We start from the raw sequence: 14,541 nt of genomic DNA on the forward strand, positions 1-14,541 counted from the left end.
GAAAAGGAAGAATAAAGTGGGAGGTATCACACTTCCGGACATCAAGTTATACTATAAGGTCATTGTACTCAAAACAGCCTGGTACTGGCATAAGAACAGACATATAGATCAATGGAACAGAACTGAGAACCCAGAAATAAACCCACACCTTTATGGACAACTGATATTTGACAAAGGAGGTAAGAGCATACATCGGAATAAAGACAGCCTCTTCAACAAATGGTGTTGGGAAAATTGGACAGCTACCTCCAAAAAAATGAAACTAGACCACCAACTTACACCATTCACAAAAATAAACTCAAAATGGATAAAAGACTTAAATGTAAGCTGTAAAACCATAAGCATCTTAGAAGAAAACATAGGCAGTAAGCTCTCTGACATCTCTCCCAGCAATATATACATATTTGCTGATTTATCTCCACGGGCCAGTGAAATAAAAGACAGGATAAACAAATGGGACTATATCAAACTAAAAAGCTTCTGTACAGCTAAAGACAATAAAAACAGAATAAAAAGACAAACTACACAATGGGAGAATATATAAGGTCTACTGGAAAATTCTGTCTGTTTCTATCACAAGTTTCGACACGTAAGCACGTTTTTTTTGGCGCATGTGTGCCTCTCTATTTTTATCACTTAATGTATACATACTGACGTAGCAAATTAACTAAAACAAAGTTGATTCACGTTAGTCTTATGTGTGAAGTGAAAGTGTACCCATGGCTACTAATGAAGTTCATTTACGCCACTATTGTATACGAATTTCAACAAGGAAGAAATGCTACAGAAGCATGTAGAAATTTATTGAAAATGTTTGGTGAAGGTACAGTTTCTGACAGGACATGCAGAAGATGGTTCGAAAAATTCGAAACAGGTGATTTCGACCTTTCTGATAAGCCATGTTCTGGGAGACCATCTTTGATCGATGATGATGTTGTTAAGACCATGTTGGAGCAAGATCCTTTTCTGACAACATCGGAGATCGCAGAAAGGCTTAATTCAGCTCAGCAAACCATTTCGGACCATATTCGGAAGATAGGATTGGTATGGAAATATATTACTTAATAAAGTTTATTGACGGTAAGAAAAATTTGTATTTTGTTTTATTCCAAAAACAAACAGAACTTTCCGGTAGACCTTATATTTGACAATACGTCTGAGAAGGGGTTAATAACCAAAATCTATAAAGAACTTTTAAAACTCAATACCAGGAAGACAAACAATCCAATCCAAAAATAGGCAAAAGAAATGGATACTTCTCCAAAGAGGACATACAGATGGCCAATAAGCATATGAAAAGATGCTCAACATCACTGATCATTAGAGAAATGCAAATTAAGACCACAATGAGGTATCACTTCACACCAGTCAGAATGGCGCTCATCAACAAAACAACACAGAATAAGTGCTGACGAGTATGTGGAGAAAAGGGAACCCTCCTGCACTGCTGGTGGGAATGCAGACTGGTGCAGCCACTATGGAAAAACAGTATGGAGATTCCTCAAGAAATTAAAAATTGAACTGCCTTTTGATCCAGCTATCCCACTTTTAGGAATATACCCCAAGAACACCATAGCACTGTTTGAAAAGAAGAAATGCACCCCCATGTTTATGGCAGCATTGTTCACAATAGTGAAGATCTGGAAACAGCCCAAGTGTCCATCAGTGGACGAGTGGATTAAAAAGCTTTGGTACATATATACTATGGAATACTACTCAGCCATAAGAAATGATGACATCGGATCATTTAAAACAACATGGATGGACCCTGATAACATTATACTGAGCAAAATAAGTAAATCAGAAAAAACTAAGAACTGTATGATTCCATACAGAGGTGGGACATAAAAATGAGACTCAGAGACATGGACAAGAGTGTGGGGGTTATGGGGAGGGGGGGAGAAGAGGGAAGGGGTTCGGGGAAGGGAAGGGCATAAAGAAAACCAGTTAGAAGGTGATGGAAGACAATTGGACTTTGGGTGATGGGAATGCAGCATAATCAAATGTCAAAATAACATAGAGATGTTTTCTCTGAACATATGTACCCTGGTTTATCAATGTCACCCCATTAAAATTTTTTTAAAAAAGTTAATCATAAAAAAAAAGTTCGAAATGTGAAAATTACCAAAATGTGATAGAGAGACATGAAGTGAGTAAATGCTGTTGGAAATATGGAATCAATAGACTTGCTTGAAGCAGTGTTTTACAAACCTTCAATTTGTAAAAAATAGTATGTGAAGAAAGGGCAAGAGCAAACTAATCAGTTTTGCAAAACTAAATAATAAAATTGGACACTGTATTCTGCTTGTTAGTTTCTCAGCATAATGTCATGTTTCTGCTTAATAAATTGGATAGCTGATCTCTCCAAGGCACTTCAATCCAGGAGAGATTGGGGTCCTCCACCTGCAGTACTGATGCTGCCTCATTCCTCTGCGGCTCCTCTTCATGGGACCCTGATTACAACATCAGCTGCCTCCTAGTAACTGCTTAATAAATGGCCATTATTGTTAGTTGACTCTTTACCCAGAAAGAAAAATGCAGAAACTCTGAGTTAAATACCTCTAATTACAGGTTGTTAGAAAAACTCTATTATATACTTACATCTTAACTATGTCACAAATTTTTTTATTCCTAGAATTTATTAACCTCCAAATTTCAAATTACATAAGATAATAAACCAGAGAAAAGTTACAAGAGTAATATAAGAGATGCCGGTACAGAAAAATGAACATACTGTGAAAGAGGCTGGTCTGAAAAACTAAAAATAAGATGTTAAATCCATTAAATAATTCATTAAATGTTAAATGTAAGCCTAACCAGGCGGTAGCACAGTGGATAGAACATCGGCCTGGGATGCAGAGGACACAGATTCAAAACCCCAAGGTCATTGGCTTGAGTGTGGGCTCAGAAGTTTGAGCATGGGGTTGCCGGCTTGAGTGTGGGATCATAGACATGACCCCATAGTCGCTGGCTTGAGCCCAAGGTTGCTGGCTTGAGCAAGGGGTCACTCACTCTGCTGGAGCCCCCTAGTCAAGGCACATATGAGAAAGCAATTAATGAACAACTAAGGTGCCACAATAAAGAACTGATGCTTCTCATCTCTCTCCCTTTCTGTCTGTCTGTCCCTCTCTCTCCCTCTATCTCTTGCTAAAAAAAAAAGTTAAATGTAAAATAGTATCTGATTATACCAAAAGAAATAATCAATAATAATAATTCAAAATACATATGTAAAACGGTCAAAGACTAAAAAGGAACATGAAAAACTGGTGTTTTTTAATTCTCTTTTAAAAGTTCCTTTAATATTTATACTACTATAAATTAACATAAAATTCAATGTAAAATAACTAGTGGCCTTTCAAACAATGTCTCACTTTCATCATAGAAAATTTTAAATCAGTACTCTATGTTCACAGTCTTAAACAATAAATTAAACACAGATAGTTTAAATATTTCATTGCCTGTTATCAACGAGAAATAACTAGGGGCCTCCATATCAAAAGATAGCCATCTGATGTTAATGGAATTATCAATTTTTCTTATGAACATCATCTCTAGTTTTCCATACCTGGTAACTGAAGCACCAACGGCCCCTTTTCTGTCAGCTTCCACAATGATCCTGTTCTTCGACAGCTGTTCTTGGATAAGAATAACTTTTTCCACACCTTTAACAATAAAGTAGCCACCTGCTCAAAGGAAACAAGAAAAGCTTCACCGCCTATTCTTCAAACAATGTGATTTAGTAATCTCCTGAATTAGAGATCACTCTTCCACTGCTGCACAGCACTCACCACCATGGAATTTGAAGAGGTTTGCTGATACTGTTTAATGAATTAGTGATAGTGTCTGCACATGATTTTATATAAATGAAGCACAATAAACTTCTTAACAGGAAATGTATCTTAGTGGTCGATACTTCACAAGCACCTGACATATATAAGAAGTGAATAAAAATAATTATGTAAGTAAATTAGTCTTCAGATTTCTTAAGCAGAAAAATAACTGACAATCTTCAGTGTAAACTGAAATTCACTCTAAGTTTTCTAGCAAATCAGCAATAATGGTAGGCTAAGTTTCCGTAATATTATATACTAAACAAAACTCATAAAACACTACCATATGTATTTTGCACACAATTTAGAATAGGATAGAGTGAGACTACATTTTATCTTTCAATTACAGGGGCTCCTCAGGTTACAAGAATCTTAACATACAACATTTCAAGGTTATGATGCTCACTTCCATAAAGACTTTAAAAAATTGAGACGTGAGTGTTTGGTTTATGTCATTAGCATCATACTTACAGACTAGGTGGGTGAACTAGTTTGGTTGCACATGTCAGGAGAATAAGCAGTAAGAGTAATGAGGCATATGAATGAGGGAGCTGGCGTCCCGCCCCCCAGTACGCTAACGTAGGCCATTTTGGACTGTTAAAAGCACAAGTGTTCCATTTGTGTTAGGCTAGGACCATGATGGGGAACTTTTTTATAAAAACCCGCCCACTTTTCAGTGCTGGTCAACCTGGTCCCTCCTGCCCACTAGTGGGCGTTCCAGCTTTCATGGTGGGCCAATCGCAGCGCCGTTTGGTTGCTCCATTAGCCCACCATGGGAAGCTGGAACTGCCCACTAGTGGGCAGGAGGGACCAGGTTGACCAGCACTGAAAAGTGGGCGGTTTTTATAAAAAGGTTCACCATCATGGAGCTAGGATGTATTTTGACTTACACAAAAATTTGGATTATGTAAGTATTGTAGGAACAGAACTGTGTTATAACCCAAGGACCCCCATTGTAAGTAAAAACAGGGCAATCTATTTGACTTATGCAAAGTTTCTAAAAGTCACATTCTTTGTTAACTCCTTTCCAAAACCTTCTGGGACTCTACATCAGTGCAACTTTAAAGCAACTGTAAATTAATGTGAAATATGAAATATGTGAAATCAATGTGAAATATGAGTTAAGGAATTAAAAGAAACTTTCTATTAAGGGCTAAGCTTGAAACTTTATAAAAGAAACTGCCTAAAAATAGGTACCAACATATAATTTTTAAAAATTTAAACAGAAGACTTTCATTTTTTGCCCCTTTACTATCAATACATTTAAAACAGCCTGTAATTAGATGTTTGAGTCTTTTCAGACCAGCTAGACAAGTAACTTTGAGATTATTTTTGGATTTCTAAGCACACCAAAAGAGTATTACCATTGAGCAAAGAGAGAAAAAAATGACAACCACAGCCACAAATCAGAACTTGGGGCATTAAAGTTGTAAACCTGAAATAAAAGAGACAGCTGATCTTTTAGAAATACAGACTAATAGAATAAAGTTGGAACCTAATTTCTGGACACTTCATGGACAATTTTATCAAAGTTCATTATGAATAGTAAGGATGATATTGTTTTAAGAAAAAATATTTTAAAAAAATCCAACCAGCAACAGAAAAACCAAAACAAAGGAAGGGTGGCAAATCCAAGGAGTCACACATACCTGGATCTAAAGGACATTCATTCAGTTTGGCAAATTCTGCTGGCGTTTTCCCTGTAAGGACACAGTTTGAACTGCGAAGCATTATGGGCATTCTGTTTTAAAAGAAAGAAAAGAAAATATCACATACAGATTATCACTGGCATAAAGGTAAATACGAATTGTGTACTGTAGTCATCACTAAGAGGTCTGCGTTCCTCTCTGACATATTATAAAAGGCAGAGGAATGACAGTCACATGAAACTTTGCAGACAGGCTTTTTAGTAAAAGTCAGGAAATGCAGCAACCCTTCATTCATGGTAAACAAAGTGACTTTCATTAGTTATGTAGAAATAGCACAATGAATCAAAGTGTAAGAAACAAGAGATTATCAAAACTAGGCAGTTTTGAAATACTTAACAAATGATGTCATAGTTACTTATGTAGCCTGAGTGTAGCTGACAGGAGCTGTATCATAAGTATCTTTCTGTTTACCTGAGCACCCAGCATAGTGCCAGACAAATAACAGAAAGTTGATGCATATTTGTTTAACGAATGGATTGTTTCTTAAGCTCTTAGCACTTTTAAAGAAGAAAAAACACTTGAATGGGGATTATTTGGAATAAGTTTAAAGTCCAATATCATTGGTAACCAATATTATTATTATTACTGTGGGTTTTTGTCCATGTCTAATAGGAGAGTCTATATATTTTCCTAATTAGGAAAAGCAGACTGTAAAAATGCTAGCTAACATTTCCAAGTTTGTTCTGTATAAAGAAGTAACTTCTCTCCTTAAATACTGCTTTATGGGAAATAGTTAAACCACCAGGAAATTCAAACTTAAATTATACATGAATTCACCAGGAAGACCAGTCCAGAGAGTTCAATAAAATGTTATCTACCTAAAGTTTCCCTAACAGCCTGGAGTTATAAGAGAAAAATGGAAGCATTTTCTTTAACTTTATAAAAAAGAATTCACAATTAAAAAGTAATAACAACCACAACTATGCGCTGGACACCGCTTAAGTACTTTTATCTGCTGACTCACTGAATCCAGAAAATAAGCCCACAAAGTAGGCACTACTTGCCACATTTTTCAGATGAGAAAATGGGGCAAAAAGAACTTAGCTGCCCACAGTCAACTCACAGGGCTGGAACACAGGTAGGGCGACTCTAATGCCAAGATCATTTCTCACCTGCCAATGGGTAAAGCATTGCGGATAATCCTCTGGCTGCCTCGGGTATATTCAATATCCACTGTAATGGGGGCCGAGTATGTCATGTCCCGCAGACGACACTAAAATACATTCAGACAGTCATTGCTCCTCATCTCTGGAAAAGAAAAAGTCCTCACAGCCCCAGAGTTCCTTCGTTAGTAGTGTATGGCCCACATGAACTTGGATCTGTTCATGAAACAATGAGCTGTTATATACGTCACCTCAGCGCACTGGAAATTATGAGCCTACCTTCTCCTCGAGAGGAATGATGCCAGCTATAGATCTAGACATCGCCACAGCATCCCTCACCCCTACCAGCCCAGAAACAGAGCAAAACATCTGGCACTGACTTTCTTCTCACTGATCTGATGTCATCAACAGTCTGCTCTCATACCTTTGTGGCTAGCTTATTCAAAACAGTTAACCAGTATAGTGATAACTAAAGCACACACACACAAACTAAAAAGTCTAAACTATACTTTCTTTTATTCTCTAAATAAACAAAACTATATCACAAAATTACTTAACAAGTAATAGGTTATAGCACAAATCACTCATCACATTGTTCTAACAATTTGAATCATTTGCAAGACTTTAAAAGTTGCAGCTGTGTGCTTTAGTTTTATGTTGTCATGCCTGGCAAAATGATGTCCTTGCCTAAGCCATGATCAAACAGGAAACCAATGATTTCCCCATTACACTGATGGTCATCAGGTACCTATAGTCACAAAAAAATTTCTCTGATTATCAACCTTACAATTTATGGAGCTCAATCATCTCTCTGGCTTCTACTAAACCAAAGATAGTTAGATTTAAACTTTCCTAGCCTTTATCATAGTGCTTTAGGTAAATATTAAATATTCCTATTACTGACCAACAGAAATTATTTATTTAATATTTGATATTTTATATTAAATTGATCAAGCCTCCTCCCTTTTTCAGGCCAGACTAAAGATGGTGTGGTGGTTCAGTCTGGACTCTGGTGCCTGTGCTCAACTCCTGTTTCTAGTACTTCAGTTTTATATAACTTTCTGCATCTCATTTTTCTCCTATGTAAAATGGGAATAAGAATAATTTTAGTCCCTAAGAGTATAAACATATATTTTTTAAATGGTGCCTTATACAGAGTATTATATAAATATTACCTCATTTTTATTAATAAAACTAATGTAATGTCCACAACAGGCAAGCATTTGTGGGTTTTAACAAACTTATCCCTTCAAATAGAAATGAAATTCAAGAGATGCAAAAATTGTAACCTACTCCATGGGCTCCCAAACTACCTCCATGGGCCCCCTCTGTTCCCCTTGGTCTCTCTCTTCTTTCTTTCTTTCTTTATTTTTCTGATGTGAGAAGTGGGGAAGCAGAGAGACAGACTCCCACATGTGCCTGACCAGGATCCACCCAGCATGCCTACTAGGGGGCGATGCTCGGCCCATCTGGGGCATCCCTCTGTTGCAACCAGAGCCATTCTAGCACCTGAGGCAGAGGCCATACAGCCATCCTCAGCGCCGGGGCCAACTTTGCTCCAATGGAGCCTTGGCTGCGGGAGGGAAGAGAAAGAGAGGAAGAAAAGGGGGAGGGGTGGAGAAGCAGATGGATGCTTCTCCTATGTGCCCTGGCCGGGAATCGAACCCAGGACTTCCACACTCTACTACTGAGCCAGCCAGCCAGGGCCCCTTTGGTCTCTCTCTTATCACAGGAATAGGACAGTGCTGCTAGAATCAGCATTACCTGTACCACACCAGTCCTGCTTAGGGTACCATGACCACCCACCCATCTGCTCTCCTACTCCCTCATCTCTCTAAGAGACAAAATCTCTCCAAGAAATCTTTGCATCCTCTCTAATTATAATAATACCTATTCAACATCAGAAGCAATAATTATAATGACAATTGTGGCCTCAGTCTTCTTTTTTTCTTTTACTTATTTTTTTTTTAAGAGGAGGGGAGGGGAGGCAGACTCCCACATGTACCCTGTCCAGGACCCACCTGGCAACTCCTGCCTAGGGCCAATACTCAAATCAACCAAGCTATCCTCAGCACCTGAGGCTGATGCACCCAGACCAACTGAACAATCCTCAGTGCCCAGGGCCAACACTCAAACCAATCAAGCCACTACCTATGGAAGCAAAGAGTGAAAGCAAGGGGAGAGTGAGGGGGAGAGAAGCTGATGGTTGCAGGCACATACCTTCCAATATCCCACAGTCCTCACCACTTCCTACTTAGTACAATCACATATATTTGTCTTACCTACCTCCCGGACATTCAAAATATGAAACTGCTGGTGTCTCTGTTTCACATGTTTTGTTATTTCAATCTTTCTACAAGAGTATGAGCTCCTTGAGGAAGGATATGTGTCTTATTTCTTGTGTATTCCTCAATGTTGAAACACAAAATAAATGTTCAATCAATAGTTGGTGATTAAGCAGTACTAAAATTTAGCTAAGTAAAATGTCTGGTTACTTGTTCATACTTCTTGTTTAACCTTACTTAGACAACAACCATACTATCTTTCACCTTAATTGTTTACTAAAAGATTCCTGTGGTATGTTCCATAATTGCTATTTTAGCTTTATATTAATACAAACCAGATTAAGTCCACAAAAATAATTTTATTCCCTGACTCAATTCCCAATTCTGGGTATTAAGTGAAAGAATTTGAAGAGAAGTCTAGTATCTGTTAAAAGCCAATAAATAGGCCTGTTCTATAACCCTCTGTCTGCATCTCAGTTAAAATTCTGCTATTTAAATTTCTTTTCATCTATCCCTTCCATTAGACTGTGAGCTCCTAGTCTTTGGTATCCTCCCCCAAAACAATACCTGCTTATCCTAAAAAAACATGCTCAGTAAGTAACCTCTGCAATAAACAGCACCATCCTAGATACAAGGGGCAAGCAAGGGGCCGCGGGATACCACTAAAATGCTTAGAAACAGAACATAAATAGGATACAGTTATATAGCAGTGCAAGTTAATAAGATTAAATGACTAATTAGTACAGAATTGTTTCCTAATATAGTATGGTATTACACATATGCTTGTTTATACTGGTTATCTGTCTCCTAAGAGATATTTTTACCTGTTTTAAAATCATCTTTTAAGAATATATATAAAAGGCACAGACCCTTTGAGTTAAAGCAAACAAACTCAATTAAAGTAAGGTTAAAAATTACCTCATGAGGGGACACTGGTCTAGTTACATTGAAGCTTTCTTCAACATCAGGAAGCCCAACATAGATATTAAGATATCTAAAAAGCAAATTATTCTATTACCAATTATACTTCTCCAAAAACCATATAAACAAACAGGACAGTTTCCTCCTAAACACAGAATTATGCTTTGACAAATGCTTACCTTGCTAAGGATGGCAAACAAATTAAAAATTATAATTGGAGAACTTCTTAAAGTGATAGTACATACAACTTTACAAAGGAGGAAAGATATTATCAGATTATCTTTTTAAAAAATAGTGTAAATCTCTTTACAAAAATACTATGAACATAGCTCCCTAAAGATGATACTTAATGAAAAAAGCAAAGTGCAAAAAAAGTATCTATGTATGCTATGCAAGAAAGAAGAGGATATAAGGGGAAAATATATATACATGCTTATTTGTGCAAAAGAAATATAGGAAGAAGAAAGCAGAAACTAATGAGATTGGTTACCTACAGAAAGTACCTGGGAACAGTGTGGAAAGAATTAGGAAGGAAGTGACAATATCCTGAATAGACTTTTTTTATAGGTATAATTCTTATAACCATAATGTTCCAACATACCCTGAAAATAAATGCATAATTAAAATCAACCAGGATGGCAGGTTGGGAACCGAGCCAAAATGGAATGCAAACTTTACTGTATTACAAATGAATAACATAACTGAAAAGATGGAAAAGAAAATAACTAATCTAAATTCTAAATAACTTTAGAAAACATTTTTTTGATTGAATACTATAAAGACAAAAAGGCAATATACAAATGATTTGATCTAATTAGATACCATTCTCACAGGAGTATGATTTCACAATTCTGAAACAACTGTATGTATATTCCAGGATTGAAAAAGTTAAGTAACTATAGTGTGGAAAATGAGAGTCAGATTTCTCAATGTCAGGCACAGAACTAACAAACAAGAAAGGAGGGAAGGTTAGAATATGTCCTGTAGAGTTGGATTAGAATTGGAGGTATCTATATGCATGGTTTTTAATATATATAAAAATGGACAGGATATGTAAACAGATGTGTGTGTGTGCATTCAGTAAACACATACATATGTTTTCTAACTCTGCCTGCTATAGCTTTAGTATCCATATCTTGGTTTCTAAATACTATTCTCCAGTAAAAGGAAACAGGTTCCTTGTAGAAATGGTTGATTTTAGGCTGGGCCAGGGAAAATAGCAGATGAACCACATCTCACAGTACTCAAAAATTAACAGGAGTGTTGAAAAGACATAAGAGACAACTTCAAGACTCCCATGGCCAAACTGAGACCATTTGATAAGATAATGATAATACTGGATTATGATCCATAGAATAAAGCAAGATCCATGAGTTTATATTGATATAAATAAAATTATAGATAAATATGTGAGGGAAAGAAAATATTCTTCCTTACAGTAAATTACAGTACTAATTTAAGAGGGATGATGGAAATAGAGACCATTAGGTAAACACCACAGTATTAACTGTTATAGGTAAAAACCATCAACATACACTAAAATTAGTAGATAAAATATGATGAAAAACAAGATATTAGCATCGTCTCAAAGGATCTCCCCATAATATACTTATTAACTACAAAAGGAAAACTAGTACCTCTACAGTGGGGACACCGGGACCATACCACTTTCATGAAATGAACAAAGTTAAAATCACCAGTACTACAATACTTTGATATCGGTACCCCCTGAAATGATACAGTAAGAAGGGAACAGCCTGACCAGGCGGTGGTGCAGTGGATAGAGCATTGGACTGGGACATGGAGGACCCAGGTTCAAAACCCCGAGGTCTCCAGCTTGAGAGTGGGCTCATCTGGTTTGAGCAAGGCTCACCAGCTTGAGCCCAAAGTCACTGGCTTGAGCAAGGGATCACTCACTCTGCTGTGCCCCCTCGTCAAGGCACATATGAGAAAGCAATCAATCAACAACTAAGGTGCCGCAACAAAGAATTAATGCTTCTCGTCTCTCTCTCTTCCTGTCTTTCTGCCCCATTCTCTGTCATAAAAAAAAAAAATGTTTCCTAAGAAGGGAACAAAATGTCACTTCTGTGGCATTCTTGCCAAAAATGCATAATCCAATCTAATAATGAATAAACATACAAACACTAATCAAAGGACTGTCTACAAAACAACTGACCAGTGCTCGCTTCGTCAGCACATATACTGAAATTGGAACGATACAGAGAAGATTAGCATGGCCCCTGTGCAAGGATGACATGCAAATTTGTGAAGCGTTCCATATTTAAAAACAACAACAACAAACAAACAACTGACCAGAATTCTTCAAAAGTGTCAAAGTCATGAAAGACCAAGAAGACTTAAGGAACTGTCACAGACTGAAGGAGAATAAGGAGACATGACAATTAAACAATTAAATTCAGGGGTCCTGAACTGAATCCTGGACCAGAAAAAGGATGTTAGTGAGAAAACTAAATACAATCTATGGATTGTTGATAGTGTTATATAAATGCTAATTTCCAGGTTTTGTAATTGTGCTATAATAATGTAAGATGTTAATATTAGCTAAAGCTGGGTAAAGGATAAAATGGGAACACTGTACTATTTACATAATTTTTCTCTAAGTCTAAAATTGTTTTAAAAAACTTTAAGGCCTAATAATTTTAGTAATTTCTTAATCATAATGCTGCATGTTATAATTAGATTACCAATTAAACACTGAACACTTGATAATAACTTATTAAGCATATTTAAAAGTTTTGATAGCAACTACATTCACTTTATTTATTTACTTATTTATTTTTCTTGAGACAGGTAGGAAGGGAGAGAGATAAGAAGCATGAACTAGTAGTCGCGCCACTTTAGTTGTTCATTGATTGCTTCTCATACAAGCCTTAACTGGGGGTTTCAAGCCAAGCCAGTGACCCCCTGCTCAACCCACAGACCTTGGGATCATGTTGATGATCACACACTCAAGCTGGCAACCCCACACTTAAGCTGGTAAGCCTGTGCTCAAGCCAGATGAGCCCGGACGCAAGCAAGCGACCTCTCAGTTTTGAACCTAGTGCCTCAGTGTCCCAGGTCGACGCTCTATCCATTGCGCCACCACTGATCAGGCACAACTACACACAGTTTAAAAAATGTTAGCTATTATCAGAAGAGCAATCAAGAGCAGTTGATTCCTTACTTTAAGTACCACATGGGGTCAGCATCACTTGTAACCTTTTCATTGGCTTTCATGATCTTCTTTATCTGCAGTGGAAAGGGTAGCATTAGGAAAGACTCTAGTTTTCGATTCTTAGCTACATCCAGTTCTAAGATCTGATGCTTACCTCTACATTAATAAAATAGTTGAATGAATCTATATGCTGTTTCACAAGGCCTTTCACCTAAATAAAAAGGGGATACAGTGAATTAGCAACAAAAGTAGGTTAGCAGATTATAGAATAGACTCTAATCATAGGTAATCATCAACCTTTTCTCAAAACCAAAATGAGAAAAAAAATCCATAAATTTTGTTTAGTAAAACTTTATATTTATGTGTCTTCACTCATTTTTCCTCCATCTTATTAGGGCATCCACAAATTTTCCTCCTTGAGAAGCAACCTGACTTCTAGAATTCAAGATATAAGCATTTGAATAGTGGTCCCTAGTCTATTGCAGGGGTTAGGGTTTCCAGCACCCCCCACGATAGGCGAAAATCTGCGAAGTAGCAATCTTATATTTGTTATTTACATATATTTTAGGGCTTTATAAACCCTCCCCACACTCTTGTAAACTTTTCTCACAGTTATTAACCTTTCCCACACTTATTTTGCTTATTTTACTGCAGAAATAATTAAAATAAAAATACAGTGTGTCCGTAAAGTCATGGTGCACTTTTGACCGGTCACAGGAAAGCAACAAAAGATGATAGAAATGTGAAATCTGCATCAAATAAAAGGAAAACCTTCCCAGTTTCTGTAGGATGATGTGGCAGCATGTGCGCATGCACAGATGATGATGTAACACTGTGTATACAGCGGAGCAGCCCACAGCCATGCCAGTCGAGATGTGAACGGTACAGAGGAAAGTTCAGTGTGTTCTGTGGCTCGCTAAATTCGAATCCGTGACCAAAGTGCAATGTGAATATCGGCGCATTTATAACGAAGCACCACCACATAGGAATAACATTACTCGGTGGGATAAGCAGTTGAAGGAAACCGGCAGTTTGGTGGAGAAACCCCGTTCTGGTAGGCCATCAGTCAGTGACGAGTCTGTAGAGGCTATATGGGATAGCTACCTAAGGAGCCCTAAAAAAGCTGTGTGTGAGCCCACATCGAACTGCACTGAATAGGTATGAAACTGGGAGAGTTTTCCTTTTATTTGGTGCAGATTTCACATTTCTATCATCTTTTGTTGCTTTCCTGTGACCAGTCAAAAGTTCACCATGACTTTACAGACACACTATATATAAAAATACCCATATACCGCAAGATCCTGTGATATAGTAAAAAATCCGTGATACAAAATTAGATATATACAATTTAAAAATCCACGATACAGGAGACCATGAAAAGTGAACTATGATATGGCGAGGAACGACTATATACTTAATCATGCCCCATAAGCTAATAAATTTGGTAGCATTTTCTCTGCATCCTTTGAATTTTCTTTTTATTTCATCCTTTGAATTAAAAAAAATACAGCAATTGAG

General features: G+C 37.1%; 1 protein-coding gene and 1 non-coding gene across 2 annotated transcripts in view; one reads left to right on the forward strand and one right to left on the reverse strand.

Annotated features, from left to right (window-relative positions):
• The window catches only part of POLR3B (RNA polymerase III subunit B), a 136,037-nt gene that overhangs the window by 114,100 nt on the left and 7,396 nt on the right, over positions 1 to 14,541 (reverse strand). The window contains exons 3-8 of the mRNA XM_066356055.1: positions 13,178 to 13,234; positions 13,033 to 13,097; positions 9,846 to 9,921; positions 6,652 to 6,752; positions 5,480 to 5,571; positions 3,566 to 3,683 (exon numbers count right to left, since the gene is read on the reverse strand). Of these exons, the coding sequence (XP_066212152.1) occupies positions 3,566 to 3,683; positions 5,480 to 5,571; positions 6,652 to 6,752; positions 9,846 to 9,921; positions 13,033 to 13,097; positions 13,178 to 13,234 (509 nt within the window). The remainder of the gene's footprint in view (positions 1 to 3,565; positions 3,684 to 5,479; positions 5,572 to 6,651; positions 6,753 to 9,845; positions 9,922 to 13,032; positions 13,098 to 13,177; positions 13,235 to 14,541) is intronic.
• Positions 12,027 to 12,133, forward strand: LOC136390203 (U6 spliceosomal RNA). The gene has a single exon (XR_010748635.1). It is a non-coding gene; the product is annotated as a U6 spliceosomal RNA (small nuclear RNA).

The sequence above is a fragment of the Saccopteryx leptura genome, chromosome 1 (assembly GCF_036850995.1).
Source record: "Saccopteryx leptura isolate mSacLep1 chromosome 1, mSacLep1_pri_phased_curated, whole genome shotgun sequence".
NCBI classification, from domain to species: domain Eukaryota; kingdom Metazoa; phylum Chordata; class Mammalia; order Chiroptera; family Emballonuridae; genus Saccopteryx; species Saccopteryx leptura.